Here is a 19,650-nt window from a genome sequence, read left to right on the forward strand (position 1 = left end):
TTCCCTGGTCATTCTAATTCTATGCAACTGTCTTTTAGTAGTTTATTTGTCAAGGCTCAGTGTAATGTTGGGATACCTCAGATTTTGCAAAAATGTTGCATCTCAAAATGGGCAATAGTATACATGAACCTATATGCAAAGGACAGGATATTATTATAATGAAGAAATGTTATGCAGTATATATTTTAGACAAAATATATTATTTATATTTAATAATATAAAAAATATATAAACTGAGATATGAACAGATAATTTTTTTGACATTTTCTTTTTCGGGTGAGGACCCATGAGAAACTCTTCAATTAAGTAAACTGAACTAGTTGAAAAACCACAGTTAATAACTCAAAAAAAAAGCCTAATTATTAAAATATCTATATAAAATGGAACATTTTTGACTAGGTTTTTAATATTCTTTTGTCCTAACTCAATCATAGAATTTTAAATGAGTTTAGAAAATAAATCATTTTTCTTTTTAAAAATTCATATTTTTTTCACTCATCCTTCTTATTAACTTCTCCCATTCCCAATCCCCTAAGAAGAAAAAGAGAAATTGTCTATAGAGATAATTTTTATTAGCAATGCTAAGATTCCCAATTCTGGAAACATCCATGCTTTGATATGACTATGAGCATTTAGAGTGGGATGAGACTTAGTTTGCATTTTTTTCTGTCTAAAATTTGGCTCCAATGTTTTCAGGAAGCATAATACTGATCTTATATTGATATCAGAGGTGAAATGTATGGGTGGAAATACTTGGCCCTAAAAATCCACGATGGCCCTAAAAGTCCATGAGCACAGTCTCAATTTAGACTCAACAAATATGAAAAATCAACTTACTGAAAACCAGCAATTTGTCATCAAATTATGATGTGTAATCATGAAGGCAGAGTGGAAGGGAGAACAAAAATGGAAAAATAAATTGCCTGAGTTTGGCTAATTTTGAATCTTTTCCTCATTGCTGTACAGATCTGATAAAATAGGAAACAATAATTGAAGATTTTCTGTTTGTTTGGAAAGGGAGAAACCAAAAGCCAGTAGCCCATAGCCAATTGCACTTGGCTTACTAAGCTAGCTCTTTGAGTTTGCTGCTATTGTGAACAACAAAAAGGGAATAAAATTATAATCATATTTAAAAATGCAATAGTGCAAGTTAAAGAATTTTAATATTAAAAATGAGGGGTAACTAGAAAGCCAGATAACAAATTGTCAATATTCTTACAAAAAAAAATCAAATGAAATTGAATATAAACTAACTGGAGCACGTATGTGACCAAAACCTTTTGGATCTTATATAAAATGTGAATTAGAGAACTATTTTTGTCAAATAGCTTTCATGAATTATCACTGTAAATGAACTATTTATATAGAAAATAAATTTAACAAAAATCACACAATCCAATTCTCTGTTCCACAGTCACAAACTTCCATAGAGTTTTACCCATTAATTAGACTTCAACATAATCACTGTAAATAGCAATAGCCAAAAATAATTCTCTTTCTCCACTTTTCATATGTATGGAACTCACTAATACTGGTCAGTAACTCGTAGATGTCAAGTCTCATAAAAAAATAATACTTCTGTTTCTATGCTTAGTTTTATATAAGCACCAAAGTTTTGATAAACATCACCAGACCTATCAAAAGGCATCTGGTTGATGAAATTATATATTTTAAGGAATAGATGTAAAAGTGTTTATTGTTTGCATATTATTTGTTTTATTGTATATTAATTTATTTTTTATTATCTTCTTTTTGATTATGGTTTCTCATCAGGAAACATTTTCTGATTGTTTGTGCTGTCCTAAAGAATCCTCAGAGTAGACTGTATATTTGTCAATTTTGAGAAAACTCTGAGAGAAGGGCCCTATTCAGGAAAGTTCTGTATTTTTCCATAGTGTGACTATTGCCCTGGCTTTTCATCTTGCCCTGCCATCTGTTGCTTTGTGAAACCTATGTCAAGGTCCTGTCCCCCGAATGAGCTCTTTTGATTTAAAAAGCATTCCAGGAAAAACCTCATATAATATTGTTATATATCTTGGTAACAGGAGGTTTTAATGGATGATTTTGTTTTGGCTTCCTAGCTTACCATTGTTAAATGAAATAGAAAAATAATAACCAAAATGGTAGTGGACAGTGTTGTTAGATGACCTAGCTGTTATGCAGCCTGCTTGCTAATTGGCACTAATAAACCATTGACGTTTGTAGAACTATATGTTAGTTGAAGTGCAAGAGCAATGCCTTTTCAATAGCTGAATGAGACTGGCAGATTTTATGTTTAAATGAGCATTGATGGATAATGCTAATTGATAGGGATTACCTCATATGCTCAAACGGGGGTTGGAGAGCAATGGCTTCAAGATAGCTAATAAAGTAGTTTGCAATCTGTTTCACAATTGTCTAGTGTGGCTATACACGAAGATATTATTTATATTCTTTTAGGGAGACTATTTTGCAAACTAATGCTGCAGAACTCTTGACTAGTATAGTTGAATTCGTTATAGTCAATGCCCCAAAATTAAATATACGGAAATACCAAATAATATACCAATTTGAAATGAGAAATAATTTAAACTGAACTACTGTGCATAATAAGGAAAACTGTGAACATGTGATCTATGAGTGTATATTCAGCCTAAGGTAAAGGTAAAGGTAAAGATTCCCCTCGCACATATGTACTAGTCATTCCTGACTCTAGGGGGCAGTACTCATCTCTGCTTCAAAGCCAAAGAGCCAGCCCTGTCCGAAGATGTCTCCATGGTCATGTGGCCGGCATGACTAAACACCAAAGGCACACGGAACACTATCACCTTCCAACCAAAGATGGTCTCTAGTTTTCTACTTGCATTTTTACATGCTTTCAAATTGCTAAGTTGGCAGAAGCTGGGACAAGTAATGGAAGTTCACTCCATTACACGATGCTAGGGATTCGAACCACCAAACTGCTGACCTTTTTGATCAGCACGCTCAAAATCTTAGCCACTGAGCCACCATGTCTCCATATTCAGCCTAGGTCTTCATTATTGATGAACAACTTCAACAGCCCTGATTTCCATTTCTACGATTTTTACCTTTAAATGGGATTTACATTAAATTGCCCTTGAAACAGAAGTCATCAGGCAGGTTACTCTCTATAAAATAGGACATAATGCCAAGTTAGCCTATCATTTCCTAGCAGAAAAATTAGGGAATATAAATAATAATACTATAAATTAAATTTGCTTTCCCCTAAATGGTGCTCTCTAAATATATTGCTCTTCTGTTGCTAAGAGTACCAGCATGATCTTGACTCTTCTCCATTAAAAAAGTGAAATCAAGGCATGCAGTTAGACTTGCTTGACATTTTTATTCTGTGTGTGTGTGTCTGTTTATTTGCTAAATTTTTATCTCCCCCCCCCCATCTTTCTTATAAGGTGACTCTGGGCAACAAGTTATAAAATATATAGAAAAATGTATAGATGGATTGTGGGATTCAACTTTTCTTTTCAAATATTTGACATTCTGTCCAGCCTGTACCAATTTTTTGCTGCTGGAGGAGGCTCACATAACTGAAAGCTCTTCTATCTGTGTTCCACCCAAATATCAATTCTTCATCAGAAATGAAACTGGTTCTGTAACATTCTCTTCCTCTTCCCTGCATAGAGATTTAAATGTTGTATATTCCTGTAAACCACCTCCAAAACTCCCATGATGCTATTCCCCCCCAAAAAAATGATGCCATTCCCCCCCCCAAAAAAATGATGCCACCCACCACCACCCCAAAAAACAGGCTTATCTTCTGTGTTATCGCCTTATGTTTTCTTGGGACATTATTTTTTTATTTTTATTTTTTTAAAATAAATTACTTTTAGGTCTTTGTTCAAAGCCGACCTCTTTGAAATATACACAATTCAAGCCCAGAAGAGAAGCAGGAAAAGGTTTGAAGTTATTTATTGGTAGTTAAACAAAGCAAACAGATTGGTCAGTGGGGCACAGTTCTTTGAATTAAGTGAGACATAATGCAATGGGAGAGATGTTGCATTTCAGTATAAATGATATATGACCCTAGTCTTTTGGCTTTCTTATTTAGCCATACATAAAGAGTCACTTTAGTATTAATCTGATATTAGAGATAACTTAGAAACCAACCTGTGAACAATTTACAATTGCATCCCTCATTTCTCTGGATTTCTTCACAGGACCAACCAATCTCGTATTAGCTACTGAAAGTGATGAGGTAAAGCACAACATCAGAAAGCTGAATCAAGAGGTAAGACACAAGCCTTAATTTGCGGACAGAGTCAATTGAATTTCATCCTAAAATCTGTTCATTGCATCAAAACTTTGCTGTAAAAAGTGTAAAGTTACATTTGAAATGAAAATACGTCTGCATATGTGCAAAGTGCATTTACTTTACCATCTGAGAAATTTGATATATATGCATTACACATTACAGAAGTTAACTGAATTACCAGTTGAATCTTAGTTTAGTACTAGTGATATGAGAGCAAGTTCTTTCAGTTAGAATACAGTAGATCAGTTGGATAAAAAAGACAAGCAAGAATAACAGAGTTGGAAGGGACTTTAGAGGTTTTCTAGTACAACCCCTATACCATTCTGGAAAAATGGCTGTCTAAACTCTTCTTTAAAAACTGCAGTGATAAGAGCATCCACAAATTCTAGAGGCAGGTCATTCCACTGATTAATTGTTCTCACTATCAGGAAATTTCTGCTTAGTTCTAAGTTATATCTCATCTTCAAAAATTTCCATCTGTTACTTCTTGTCCTGCCCTTGGATGTTTTGGAGAATAAGTTGACTGCCCCACCCCGCCCCTCTACACTTCTCTGTGACAGCCCTTAAATATTAGAAGACTATTATCATGTCACTCATAGTCCTTCTCTTAGTTAAAGTATCCAATTCCTGCAACCATTCATCATATATTTTAGCCTCCAGCCCCCTTTGTTGTTCTTTTCTGCACTCTTTCTAGGGTCTCAAAATCTTTTTGTATTGTGATAGCCAAAACTGGATACAGTATTCCAAATGTGGTCTTACCAAAGTAGTATCAAGTATAAATAAAGACAAAGTAGCAAAAAGCGGTACACTTCATGTGATCTTAATACTGTCCTTCTGTTGATGTAACCTAGAACCATATTGGCTTTTTTTAGCAGCTACAGCACATTCCTGGCTCATACTTAAGTAGTTGTTCACTAGGACATCTAGATCCCTCTCACAAGCACCGCTGTTGAGCTAAGTACTATAACCTGTGAATTTATTTTTCTTGACTAAAATCTTATTTTTCTCACCAATACAATTACATTTTGTTGGATAGGATCCAGTGTTCAAGTGTTCAAGTCTGTCAAGATCCTTCTTCTAAAGGGTTAGCTCTTCCCTCTAGCTTGGTGTCATCTACAGATTTGATGAGTTCCCCTTCTATCCCCTCCTCTAAATAGATTATGAAGATGTTGGAGAGTCCTGGAACTATGACAGAATCTTGGGGTACTTCGTTGCATGCTTCCTTCATGTAGCTGTAGTTCCAGTGAGGATTACAAGTGGAGTGTTGTTGGTCAGCCAATTATGAATCTATCTGGTGGTGATGTGTCTATCCCACATATTTTTACCAAGAAGTAGGTTGTGGTCTACTTTGCCAAATGCTGTACTGAAGTCCAAGTGAATTATGTCCACACATTTCACTGGTCCAGTAATTTGTCAAAGAATGCAAAAAGTTTGTCTGGCATAATCTGTTTTTGACAAACTATGTTGGCTTCTAGTAATAACTTTGCTTGTTTCTAGGTGTTTCACAGTTCATTGCTTAATTATCTTTTCCAGGGTCTTCCCAAGTATAGATGTCAAGCTGATTGGTATGTAATTTCCTGGCTCTAGTTCCCCCACCCCCCTTTTAAAGAATGGAACCACTTTGCTTCTGTTCCAGTAGTCTGGTAGTTCTCTGGTGCTCCAGGATCCTTAACAGATATGGTTTAGAAGTTCTGATACCATGTCTGGCAGCACCTTCAGAACTCTGGAATATAATCTATTTGGTCTTGGTTATTTGTACACATCTAGAGTGGATAGGTTTTCTTTTACCATTTTCTTGCCTATTTTTAAGATGTAGATAGATCAGTGCTCCAAGAGAGATAGATAACCAATAAACTAAGCAAAACCAAGCAATTTTTGCTACTGCTGCTTTTTGGCATCTGCCACCTGAGACTATTGCCTCTTCTCTCTAATGGCAAAGCTAGCCCTGATCTAAGATCCTTCCTCCTCCTTCCCACTCACTTGATGCCTGAAGCTGTGGAAAAAATAAATGCTCCCCAAAGATTACTCCTTGTATCCAACATTTGTTTTTTGGATCAGTTGTATTTTTTTTCTGCCCTGGCAAGATGAAGAAAGATGAGACTGTAAATTTCATAGACAGCCCCTGTGTTGGCGTTTCTGACTGTGGGTGTAAGAGTTTAAATTAAAATTTAATTTAAAATTTAAATTCGGTGACAATTACCTAGCAACAGAGCCTGCCCATTCCTTTTTCCCCCCATTATCTTTCTAAATTGCCTTTGTGTTCTGCATTCTATGGAAAAACTCAGATTATCCAGAGTCCCCATGTCTTCACCAGGCCTCACTTTCTAGGGTTCCTTCCCGGGGGTTCTTTTGTCCATAATTGCCTTACAGGCATCAGGACAGAGGATGATATGAATAGAAATCCTGGTCTAGAATTTAATAATCATATAACTTTTAAAATATGTGTGACTTCTTTACTCGACTTTGAACATGAAAGTTATCATTGGCACTGATTGCCCCACAACACCCCATTTCTTTCTCTCTGCTGGTTGCTTTCCCTATTTCTTATGCTGAGTCTGTTGAAGAGGATGGCCAGGTGGAAATGGCAAAACAAAGGAGACCATTTTTAATGCATTCAGCATCCCTAAAAGTGAGAGGGTTTGTGTGAATTGATTATGGTAAATTGAAGGCTTTAATATCATCAGCTGTTACTTTAAAGTTTGTCCCTCTCAATTGATCAGGCTGCCATCTTCAAATATCATCAAGCAACATAAAGTGAAGGCAGCATTTAATTTTTGAACAGTTATGTATGATTAACTTGTCATTAGTTTTAGAAAGAACCCTCCCACTCTGCAGAGAAGTTAACTGAATGATTGATTGAGTAGGGAAAGGGCATTTGTGCTTTACTGTATACTCTAGTGATACATGCTAAGAGGCATTTGTCTTTACTGTATACCCTGTTAATCCTTATTTTATTTCAAAATGGGAACTTTGGCTAAAATAGATAAGGGTGCTGTCTGGGTTGGATTTGATTACGAGAGGAAAGAAAGGTAGACAAGTGACCAAAACTGCCGCCCACTGAAATTTATTAAAAGAAAGAAGGTTGGATGACAAAAAACAAATTCTATGGATGATTATCTTTAATAGTCACTAACTGTCAAATTAAATTGTCAACATCATAAAAGAATTAAAAAACAAAGCACAGAAAGCCACAACATAGAGAGGAAAGGTTGGCGTTATCTAGAAGCACAGTAAAATTCCTTAAGATCTGAAACATTTCTACAACATCAATAGGAGTACATATGTCATTTGTTGCAGTACAATACAATAATTATGGACAGCAGGATATTGTATTAAAAATAGAACCTAAGTGAGTAAATGACTAATAAAAGGACTTAAAGACTTAAAAGGAGTAAAATTCAGTACCAGAATCCTACAATCTGAGTATTATACTATTAAATGAATATATAGAGATATGAGTTTATGTATGTGTAAGTATGCTTAAATAAAATCTTATATTTGACAGTGATAAATAAGGTAGGACAGAAGGTAAGATCTAGATGCACTATAAGAGTCACTGTAGAACAAATAAAATTGTACATCCAGAAAAGAATCAAAGCAGGGGACTTTTTATCAGCTTTTGAGTAACTAACCTTACTCCTAATATCAGTTGCACCTGCCCTATTTCACTAATCAAGAAGGAAGAAAATGAGGTCCAAAAGTGTTCAGCATAATCATGCAGCTCAGCTAGAAACTAGCCCTCCTTCTTTGATACAAAAGATGAACATGGACGGACATGATAGACTGAAGAATTGTGGTAATTAATATTGAAGAATATTAATGTTCTACCCTTAGATATATAAAGATCTTAGGCTAGTTGCTTATCTTCCACTAGTGCTGCATAAAATAATCGTTCCAATATATCATATTATAAAAATGCTTTGATGACATTCCCCAAAAAGATTCTGGGTGGTGTTGCTTTTCTGTTTATTTTTCTTGCCTCCCTACAGATAAACAACCTGAATCGGGAAGTTTCCCAACTCAGCCAAGAGTTACAGCATCTCATGAATCTTCTTCAGAGCCAGCTTACCACTCAGTCTTTTTCCAACCCTACCTCAGTCTGCCTTCACAGCTGTGAGCAGACATCGCCTTCCCTGTCTCCTGTAAGCAGATTGCCTTCTTCTCGGACCTCAGTTTCCCTGCCACCTCATAGCCTTCTGGCTTCCTCCTTGCCTATGCTCCCCAGCCTACCAGCATCCTCAAGCCTTGATTTTTCTGCCTTCACCAGCTCTCTGCCTTCTACTGCCTCCCAGGACATGGAATTCTTTGAACCCCAAGAGAGGAGGGGATCCACCTCTTGTGATTCTGTAAGTTCCACAGATCAACCTCGGGCTGACAAGGAACTTGGTGATCACTCTGGACATACAGTTAATATGACTGCTCATTCTAGCTCAGCCATGTTTTGTCCTGTCACCTCTCTTTCCCCCCAAAATTCCTTCCCCACCTGTTCAGGACAGGGCTGTTCACCACCAAACTTTTATTTCCGCTCTAGCGCGGAGAGCTTTCACTGATGCCAAGGAGCCTTTTGCCACAACTTTTTCTTTTAGGATATTTGGTGCATAAATTTCACAGCCACCAGCACCAATTTTCCTGTTTCTTAAAATGCATATATTATTATTACTACCGTATTTCTTTTTTAAAGTTATCCTTTTGGAAAATTATATATTCTGACAGCTGAAATATTTTGGTTTTCAAGGTCCTTATAAATAACAGTTATGCAACCATTGATTCAGAAATCTTGCAGATATATTTTCAAAGCAGTAATGTTATGAATGTCTTGTCAGAATCAGAACAGTCATATTCTATTTATTTTCCTCAGACTAATATCATTGGCCAATGGGCATCTTGTTACATACATATTCAAACTCTTGAATATATGTGAATTAAGGGACCATAGGACTGATCCAAAGCAGTGAAAATCTAAATGAATCCCCCTCTCTTCTACTTAGCATGTCACATAATCCATCAGGAAATTTACCAGTGCAAGGCTCATTGAAACTAATGTGAGTTGACAACAATAACACTAGAGCAGTGAACAATCATTTTGATGAGGTTTGGATGGAAGAATTTCAAATGGATTATGGTCTATGAATCAGTAATGCCCTCCCTACCACCTTGAATAGCACCTCAAATTCACCCTCTGAAGCTTCATGTCACTTCAGAGTAGAATTACTTCTCCAAGTGGATTCAAATTAATATCAATTGGTAATTTTTTTTGTTGGTCAAATTTATTTCTTGAGTTTGCTATTTCCTTTTTCTCAAAAAACTTCAGTCTGAGATTTTTGCTACATCTATTCTATATGAGCATATGTGTGCATATTTTCAAGTCTGCTGTAAGAGCCAAAGGCTTTTTCTTATTAAGTTATTTTCTCATCCTTCTTTTCTTTTTTATTTTTTCTTTTCTCTCTTCCTTGGTTAAAAGGTGCAAGTGAGGGTATACAAATGATTTCTAAGTTTATGGCAATTATAGTTGATTTTGGTTTTCAATTCCTGAACACAATTATTATAAAACAGATAATCTGCTGAGGAGGTCATTCTGGGAAATTGGCCTCTTTTTTCCACTCTGGAAAGAAGAGAATAATTAATTAGGAAACATCAATCTTTCCTCTACATAGGATCTAATGTATTTTGACAGTTCATCACATTTAAACTGCAAATCCAGGGTGCTTTTTCTAACACAAAAGATGCCAGAGATATAGATAGCTTGCATTTTCTCTGACACAAGAGTATAATTCTAGAAAGGTAGTTGCCCTTAAGATTGTTCTGTGATAAAATCAATGCACACAGGCACACAAAAAGCATTTCCTTTTTCATCAAGACAATATAACCAATGTGTTTCTGAGGCCAAAAACTTATACTGGTGGCTCCATTTTGGAAAACATAATGGCACTCTCTGTTTTACTGAACCTACCTGCTCAAAATCCTACACATGAATCTACTTTCAAAAGATCTATTTGTGAGTTGGCATATAACCATTAATGTCTTTGATCAGGCCAGTATTCGATCACCCTCTGATACACTCCATGAGACTCATTGCAACTCATTTTTGTTACATTTAGTTCTTATTCATGTGGGATTTGTTTTCAGAAACATTCAAAACAGTTCACCATCAAGTAAACAATGTGTCCAGGTTTTTTTACAAAACTCTGAGCACAGTCAATTTTAAAAGACACTTTTAAAGTAAAATAGAGGGCTGACTTGATCCGATGTCAACGTGCCAATGATGTAGAAGGTTGAAGTTTAACTTCACATTCTAACTGGCCCTGGGCAACTGCTGCTTCTCTCAGCCTCTGCCCCTAATTAATGATACGAGCATTATAAAACTCACCTTTTTTAGTGTTGTCATAAACCATCACAAGATATTTGATTGTAAATCCTCTAAGAGCACTACATAAATGTTGCATATATTAAATGCTTTAAGGTCTCACTAAATAGCAAGAAAGCATTTCCTTAAAAAGACAAACTATTTTGACAAAATTAAATAAGAAAGTTTGTCCAGAATGGGAATTTTGAGCCCTCTGAATATTGCTGATCTTTGTTTCTGTATTCCTGTTTTGCTCTCTGAGTTGTGAATACTGATCTATTGTTGGACTACATTTATAGGCCATGAATGCTCCTTGCTGGACTGAATGAGTTATTTTGTATACTGTACTATACTGTAAAATTCTTACAGTATAATAAGAATGTAACTGCTATTTTATGTACTTTATAAATCCAGCCAAATTTGCAGATGTGACGTAGAACAGATTTCAAGGAGACAGGAAGAAGTTGGCCAACTTTTCAACTGATTTCAGTAACTATGCCTCTAGTAGAATCAATACATATTAGTACTCTTTATTTCTAAATAATCTTATATAAGTAAGTAATATTCTTTATTTCTATATACAATTACTTTGAAAGTGAACTTCTTCATGTTTGAAACTGTTGCTTATGTTTGACATTAGGGGTTTTGAGCAGCTTTGAAGTGTTTTAAGAGTTGTTTCAAATGTTTAAACAGTCTAAGAATGATTAGACAGTCTGTTTCAAATGCAAAGCAATTGTCTTAAAGCCAAAATATATATTTGAAATTTAAACATTTTGTGCACTGTTATTTTTGGGATTTTTTCTTGCTCATATGAACAGATATTGTTACAGATGCAACAGGAATTCGTCCGCTGCCTTACACTCCAGAATTTCAGTTCTACTGGTGAATTGTATAGATATGGAGCCAGGGTAGAAAGATCTTATATTACAACTATCCCCCGCTCTTTTACTGAGAAACACTGAGAAAAGGAATCTTAAAGAGCAGTTTTGTATATTTTAATGAGGAAATAGGTTTATCCTATGAAAAATGCCCCTACAATAATATAGAACTAAACTAAGTAACAGTTAATATAGGAAATAATCACTACATGCTGTTATGTCTCTGAACTAGCAACTTAGTCCTACATATTTCAAAATCTGATCCCATCGCCTTTTACCTGTCAATTGTGTAAATGTTAACAGAAGTAAATCCCCTGCATGGTAAATATACCTGGAATTGTTTTTCCAATTCTAAATCTTAAATTTGGCAAATTTTACTGAAACAATACAATGATCTTGAATGATCATCTTAAAACTGTTGTGTTTCTTATAGAAAATAAGCATTACAAGGAGATTCTTTAAGTATTTCTGTGGGAGACTGTGGGTCTTTTTAATAGAGCAATAATTGGTGATGAGACCCCTCCCCCTCAAGTACAATATCTCAAATGCAGGTTTATTGAATTTGAATTAGATTGTCTGGAAGGATAAATTCTACAAATCAAAATTATCCTAAGGTTTTAGATACACGGAATGCGGTGTCTCAGTGGCTAAGACCCTGTGCTTGTCAATCAGAAAGGTTGGCAGTTTGGCAGTTCGAATTCCTAGTGCCATGTAACGGAGTGAGCTCCCATTATTCGTCCCAGCTTCTGCCAACCTAGCAGTTTGAAAGCACGTAAAAATGGATCAGATATTATCTATTCTGTTCTCTTCACATTCTTTTAAAGAATGATGTTAGAAAGAGGGGCACAGTGAGAATCACAACTTATGTTGTAAATCTAGCTAATTTGCATGTTACCTTTTTTGGAAGGGAAAGTGTAAGCATGTTTGCATGTTCTTTTTCACACAGCCCTCCCCACTTAGCTTTTCATATTTAGAGGGGAGGGGAATAAAATAGTGTCTCTAGCCAAGATCTGTTCAGTTACAACTCCCATCAGCCTCTATTCCACTAACAAAGGAAGCTTGACAGAAGACCTACTGACATGCTGGATCACATTTTGACATCTTCTGATGTAGAGATGCAGTTGTATGGCTAAATATTTTAGTAAACCTTAGAAAGGGCTACTTGTTCCCTTCTAAAATCCTTTTAAAAGAATTCTGTATCTCTTCCTACGTTATTTGATTCTACCTTCTACTGAAGTGCTATGGCATCATGATGCTAAACACACTTACCTAGGACAAACACTGCAAAGATTTCAATTGCACTTTTCAAAGGATTGTGTAGTGCTTTAAAAAAAAGCAAGGGAGTTTTGGTCTGCCAGATATTATCAAGGCCAATTAGTGTCCACAGGGGCTCCTTCCACAGTTTCTTAAAGAGCTGGTGTAGTCTTAAATCTAACATTCTCTTTGGCTGTGAATGAACCTCTTCATTTCTTTTGGAGTTAAAAAAAATAAGTTTTAAATGGGAGAGATCTTTTCCTTCTACTGCTTCTAAATATATTTAATACTGCAACCATCAGAATGAACAAAACAAATAATGATCTTTAAACTATGGAGAAATCAAGATTACTGGAACCAAATTATGCTAAACCAACTGACCAAACAAACAAACAAACAAAAATAATCTTTCTGGGTTCAGAAAAGAGATAGGCTAGAAATATATTTTTCTCACCAAAAGATGCTTTATATCAGACTACAAGGAATTTATAATGACATATTGTATACAACTTGTGTTCTAAATCCTAGATGTGTTGATAGTGTCTCAAGGAAATAGATTCTGTGCTTGTTTGTTAAGTATTTAACTTGTAAAAAAGAAACATAAACATTACTACAAATATGCAACAATTTCCTATAGATAATAACCTCAAAACAAGTATGCATATGTGTGGTTGTGTCCCACTGTAAATATGTGCACAGGTATGTTTAGATACCAGAATATTGTAAATAGACTCCAATTCGGAACCAGGAAATTCTGGTGTTAAAAACTCCCAGTATTATTACATTCATTTTCCTTCTTCCTTTTCATAGTACCCCTATAGTCCTACACAGCTAAGCATCTAAAACAATATGTTTGTTGCTATGGCAACTGTCGCCATTGCTTAATGGTCAGTGCTGTTCTATAGAGAAAAAATTGAAGAGGCGGAGGTACTGTTTAGATGTCCCATTGCACTGTGTTCCTCCTGTCAGTTATTCAGATCCCCCTGATTAGTTATTTCCTGGGATTGGACCCTGTTGCCATGATGGGACCTACATCTCCTAGCAACCAGAAGCACAGTTGCCTTTATCTTTGCAACATTGGCCTCCTCTCTTCCTAATAAGATCTGGAGGGGCATTTCATTTCATCACCTACCCCAGAGAACAGGCATTGTGGTTATATGAGGCTAGCAGCTGATTTTAACCAAATCCATCATTATTTTCCAAAGACTTAGATAATGTCAATATCTTTCTGAAAAAGAAAAAAGAAACCAACTGCTTTACACACACACACACACACACACACAGGGGGGGGGGGAAGAGATTGTAGACCTGAATACAACAGGACCAGCATGCCTACACCCATATCTACGAAAAGATAGATGATAGATAGATAGATAGATAGATAGATAGATAGATAGATAGATAGATAGATAGATAGATAGATATAGAGATACATACATACATACATACACACACACACATACACATGCAACATAAACATAAAATGTCTTGAATTAATTTTATATTTATGTATAATACATTTGGTGATGTTTATTTGTAGTCTCTTCTGTGTTCTAAACCAGAATAAATATTACTTTTTGCTTAGAGAGAATAGTTTAGTTACCAGGAAATACCCCGAAACATTTTCTGTACCTGAGATGAGGCATAACAGTTTTTAGAGTAGAAGGTGTGGTAGGCTAACTAAATTTGTTTTATTTTGAAGCTAAAAAGACCAAAGATCTATTTTCCTTGCCTTGAAACGACCTCTGCAGGTCAATTAAAAAATAGCACCAATTAGAGCCACAAAATTGGACACACCAATCTTTTGTTGGGAGAAAGCTATGCAGATCTCCAACTACTAATTATCAGATGTCAAGCTAAACTCTAAGAAATAAAGGGTTCTGTCTCTCTTTGTTAGTTTTTGTGTGCAGTTGTGTAACACAGGTAGAATTATAGTCAATCTGTTGCAAACACAAACCAGAGACTACCATGACATTCTGTACTTCCTCTTCATTTCTCAGTGGCTTCATATTAGCACCATATTTACTACTCCTTGTCGCTTGAGTTTATTTTTAGAGATAATGGCTTCATTCACAAAGCACACTAAATCAAGAGGACTCTGCCATATTTTGGTCTACCATGTTGAATTAAAAAGTTCATGTTGTCTCATTGTGTCATGTAAAGCAACAGCACAAAATGAACTGAATAGACCATTATTCAAGAAACCATTGGTGTATCAGCCAAATATGGCCTATAATCTAAACTACTTTCATTATTTGAAATAATAAGTCACCAGCTCAATTTTCTATTATTCTAAAAGATGGAAGAATTCATACTAAACAGATATAGAAATATTTTATATAAATAAACTTTATTTTTAGATTGGATTACAAAATCAAGTACATGTGTGAAAATCATTCATAAACTAGTGCAAAGAAGAGCAACAAAGATGATTAGGGGTCATCTAAAATATATAAGCTAAAATATATAAAGAAAAGCTGCAGGAATTGGGTACGTCTAATCTAGTGAAAAGGAGAACCAGGGGCAACAAGTTGCAGTGTTTCAGGCGCTGCTACAACGAAGAGGGGGGTCAACCTATTCTCCAAAGCACCAGAAGGCAGGATAATAAACAAGCGATGGAAGCTAATCAAGGAGAAAAGCAATCTAGACCTAGAAAAACTTCCATGACAATGAGAACAATTAACCAGTAAGTGGCTTCCCTCCAGAAGTTGTGGTTGCTCCATCACTCAAGGTTTGAAAGATCAAATTAAACAGCCATTTATCCAGAATGGTATAGCGTCTCCTGCTTATGCACTAGAAGACCTCCAAGATTCCTTCCAACTCAGTTATTCTGTTATAACTACACAGAAATATGATTACATCCAGTCTCCTTCTAGACACACATGGTTATATACGGTGTATGTATGTATGTATGTATGTATGTATGTATGTATGTATGTATGTATGTATATATGTGTATGTGTACACACACACACATATACAGACAGACACATTCTTATTTTATTCATAACAATTGTCTGCTACATATAAACCAATAACAGGAAACAAGGGCCACTTCTCAGCTCCCATAAGACCTTGAGAAAAATGTTATGCCAGGAATGGCCAACTATTTTGGCAAGTGGGCACATCTGGAATTTTATTGCAATACTAGCTGATAATCGAGCATTGTCCCAGTATTTATTTATAGGTGAGAAATGTCCAGACCCAACATAATTTCTAATGTTGAATTTTCCTCCTTATCAGAAGGAGCTCCCTTGTGGAGTACTATAAAGCCATTACCATGTCAACTCTACTGTGCTGTACAGTAGAAGCCATTTTATGGCACTACAATAGAAGCCATTTGAAGAATGTATAGTAACAGAACACACACCCTGAGGGGTCTTAGGGGTGTCTTACTCCTACAGTATTTGTTTCCAGAAAGTAAGACATCTGTGTACCAAGTTTGGTTGAAATTGCTTGAAGCGTTCCAGAGTTATGCTGGAAGACACACACACACACACATTTTTAATATATAGATTATTGGTGTTACATGGGGAAAAGAATGTTTGACCACTCACAAACTATTTGTTGGTACAAACTGTTCAGATGACCAAATACAAAACTCACAAAGTTCATTGGATCATTCAAGTAGAAAATGAAATACAGAAGGTACACTAATATTTGTCTATAGATAGTGGCCATTCCAAAAGAATTGTTAAGCTTCATATTAATATTCTTCTGCAGGCAGAACTGATTAAACATTTAATATTATTGAAACATTCTTGTAATCTACCTGCAATTAAATAGGAATAGTATTGTGGTTTGGACAGCACAGGAGCAAAGAGGACACACTCTTATTTTCTATTAAAATAGAAACCTAGGAAAATAGAAATGCACATTGCAGCTGAAGAAAGGAAATCCAAATGGATGGATGCATGCATGCATGCATGAGGGTGCAGTGGCTAAGCAGTTAAGATGCTGGGCTTGTTGACTGGAGGGTTGGCAGTTTGAGGCCAAGTACCATGTGATGAAGTGAGCTTCCATTACTGACTCTGGATTTTGCCAAACTAGCAGTTCCAAAACATGTAAATGCAACTAGATAAATAGGTACCACTTTGTTGGAAGTTAACAGTGTTCCATGCATTTTTGTCATATAATCATGTCAGCCACATGACCACAGAAGCATCTTCAGTCAATATCTGAATCACCATACTTTCAGGCTGTAAGTTGTGGATGAGTACCCCCTCTCCCAAGAGTAAGACATGACTGCCAGGGAAAACTTTGCAGCCATGAGTTCTATGGTTTACCTATCAGGACATATTAAAAATCATCTAATCCTTAGCAGTTATTAAGTATGCTGTATATGGCCTCAGATAACTTGACATATTACATCATATAATTTATTTTACAAAAAGAAAGCCAAAATTGAGAAGCCATGTATGAAAAACTAAGTATACCTTATGAGTCAATAATTTGTAGAACCACCTTTACCAGCAATAATTTGAAGTATGATTTTATTAGCCTTTCATGTTGTTGTGGAAGAATTTTGCCCCATTTTTATTTATAACATTCAGTTCAGTGAACTTTGTAGAGATTTGTTTATGCAAGACTCTCTTGAGGTCCCACCACAGCATTTTAAATTGGTTGAGGTCAAGATTTTGACTGAGCCATTACAACACCATTTCTTTTTCAGCCATTCGGTTGAAGATTTGCTGGTGTGCTTGGGAACATTGTCCAGTTAAAACTTGGCCAATATTGGCCAAGCTTTAACTGTTGTACAGATGGTCTTACATTTGACTCTAGAATACTTTGATATACAGAGTAGTTCATGGCTGAACTCAATGACTGCAATATGCCCAGATGTCATGTGGCTGCATAACAAGCTGAAATCATCATCATTCCACCATCGTGCTTGGCAATTGGTATGAAATGTTTGTGCTGATATGCTGTTTGGTTTTTGCCAAATGCGGCACTGTGCATTATGATCAAACAACTCCATATTGGTCCCAACTGTCCAAAGGACTCTGTTTCAGAAGTCTTGTGGTTTTTTTACATGCAACTTGGCAAACCTAAGCTGTGCTATATTCCTTTTAAAGAGAAGAGGCTTTGTCCTGACAACCCTTCCAAACAAGGCATACTTAACCAGTCTTTTAAAAACCGTACTACTGTAGCATGAACTTCAACATGTCAATAGAGGCCTATAGAGTCTGAGATGTAACTCTTGGGTTTTTTTCAATTTTTTGAAGAGTGCACTGTCTGACCTTCGGGTAAATTTGCTGGAATATCCATTGTCTTTAATGTTTTCCACTTGTGAATAATCGTCTTCATTGTAGAATGATGGACTTTAAATTGTTTGGAAATGATTTTATAACTCTTCCCAGATTGATGGGCAGCAACAACTACTTAAGATCATGGATGACTCTTTACTCTTCAGCATTTTGTTAATACACACCTCAATGCTCGGGACTAGTAAACTCCTTAAATTTCTGCTTTTATTGAGGTAGTCACATTTGCTGATGATCAATTGTTCAAGGCCCTTGATTAGCAGTACCTGGCTGCTACTTAGCCTTTTCATACATATGAAAACAGTAGGGTGTACTTAGTTTTTCATATATGGCTTCTGCGTATTGGCTTTCTTTTTATAAAATAAATGGTGTCATGGTGTGATATGTCGTGTGATGCACATCTGAGGTTGCATTTAGCCTATTTTTAAGAATAGGTAAGGACCAGATGATTTTTTATTAGGCTTGATATGTAACTCTCAATACAGAACTCAAAGATGGTGTTTCTTTTTCACACATCTTTACATATGAGTGTATGAATTTGTGTGTGTTTTTGCAGTAAAACATCTGTGTGTATCTGCGATGGGCAACAATACCTCTATTAACTAACAATTAATCAGTGGAAGAATTTGCTTCCAGAAGTTGAGACTGATCTAACACTGGAAGCTTTTAAAAAAGAGATTGAACAGCCATTTGTCTGAAATGGTATAGGCTTTCCTGCCTGAGCAGGGGGTTGGACTAGAACAGTGTTTTTCAACCTTTTTTGTGCAAAGGCACACTTTTTTCATGAAAAAAATCACGAGGCACACCACCATTAGAAAATGTTAAAAAAAATTAACTCTGTGCCTATACTGACTATATATAAAGTGTTTTTCCCACGGCACACCTTACACTATGTCACGGCACACTAGTGTGCCGCGGCACAGTGGTTGAAAAACACTGGACTAGAAGACCTCCAATGACCCTTACAACTTTGTTATTCCGTTCTATTCTAATTCCTAATTTTTCTTCCTCAGAAGAGTGGAATATGAGTTCTTCTAAGCATAGAATTGTTGCTCATCACAGATACACACAGTGATAATTAGATAGGCAGAGATTGCAACTTACATATAAACAAGTTTAAGATAACAAATATCAACATATCTAAATCAGGGAATGCCAGATTTTTAAAATGTACTTGGGAGGAGGTACAAAATGTTTACTGTTACTAATGCCCGCTTTAAACTCTATTCCACCTTCCCTCCATACGCAATACAATAAGATAACGGCATAACATGGTTCCACATCGGCCACTCTCTCCAACCAAGCGTGCTTCAATTATATAGCACTATATTTGGATGTAGTATGACTCTCATCATTTCCAGCCATTAAAGTCAAATGTAATAGGATTTGTATTTTAGGCCGTTTCTGGAGGTTTTCTGCGCTTTCACCACAGGCATAAAGGTACCCCTTATCGGCAATAACGCCCGTCTGCACAACGCCCGTTTACTCAAGGATGCATCCTTTTCCCCGCCTTCTCAAATGACATCACCAGCTGGCGAAAAAAGCAAGGCTCCGAATTCTTTCTCTTGATTTGCCAACGAGACAGCCTGTCAGAGAGAGGAAGTAGAAGTACGGAGCTTCTGAGGAAGCGGAAGAAGCTGA

At 36.0% G+C, this 19,650-nt stretch overlaps 1 protein-coding gene across 1 annotated transcript in view; it reads left to right on the top strand.

The window, feature by feature from the left end:
* The window catches only part of KCNH4 (potassium voltage-gated channel subfamily H member 4), a 58,444-nt gene extending 49,624 nt beyond the window's left edge, over positions 1 to 8,820 (top strand). The window contains exons 15-16 of the mRNA XM_032237602.1: positions 4,176 to 4,246; positions 8,260 to 8,820. Of these exons, the coding sequence (XP_032093493.1) occupies positions 4,176 to 4,246; positions 8,260 to 8,820 (632 nt within the window). The remainder of the gene's footprint in view (positions 1 to 4,175; positions 4,247 to 8,259) is intronic.
* The last annotated feature ends 10,830 nt before the right edge of the window (positions 8,821 to 19,650 follow it).

Source organism: Thamnophis elegans, chromosome Z, assembly GCF_009769535.1.
Source record: "Thamnophis elegans isolate rThaEle1 chromosome Z, rThaEle1.pri, whole genome shotgun sequence".
Classification (NCBI taxonomy): Eukaryota; Metazoa; Chordata; class Lepidosauria; order Squamata; family Colubridae; genus Thamnophis; species Thamnophis elegans.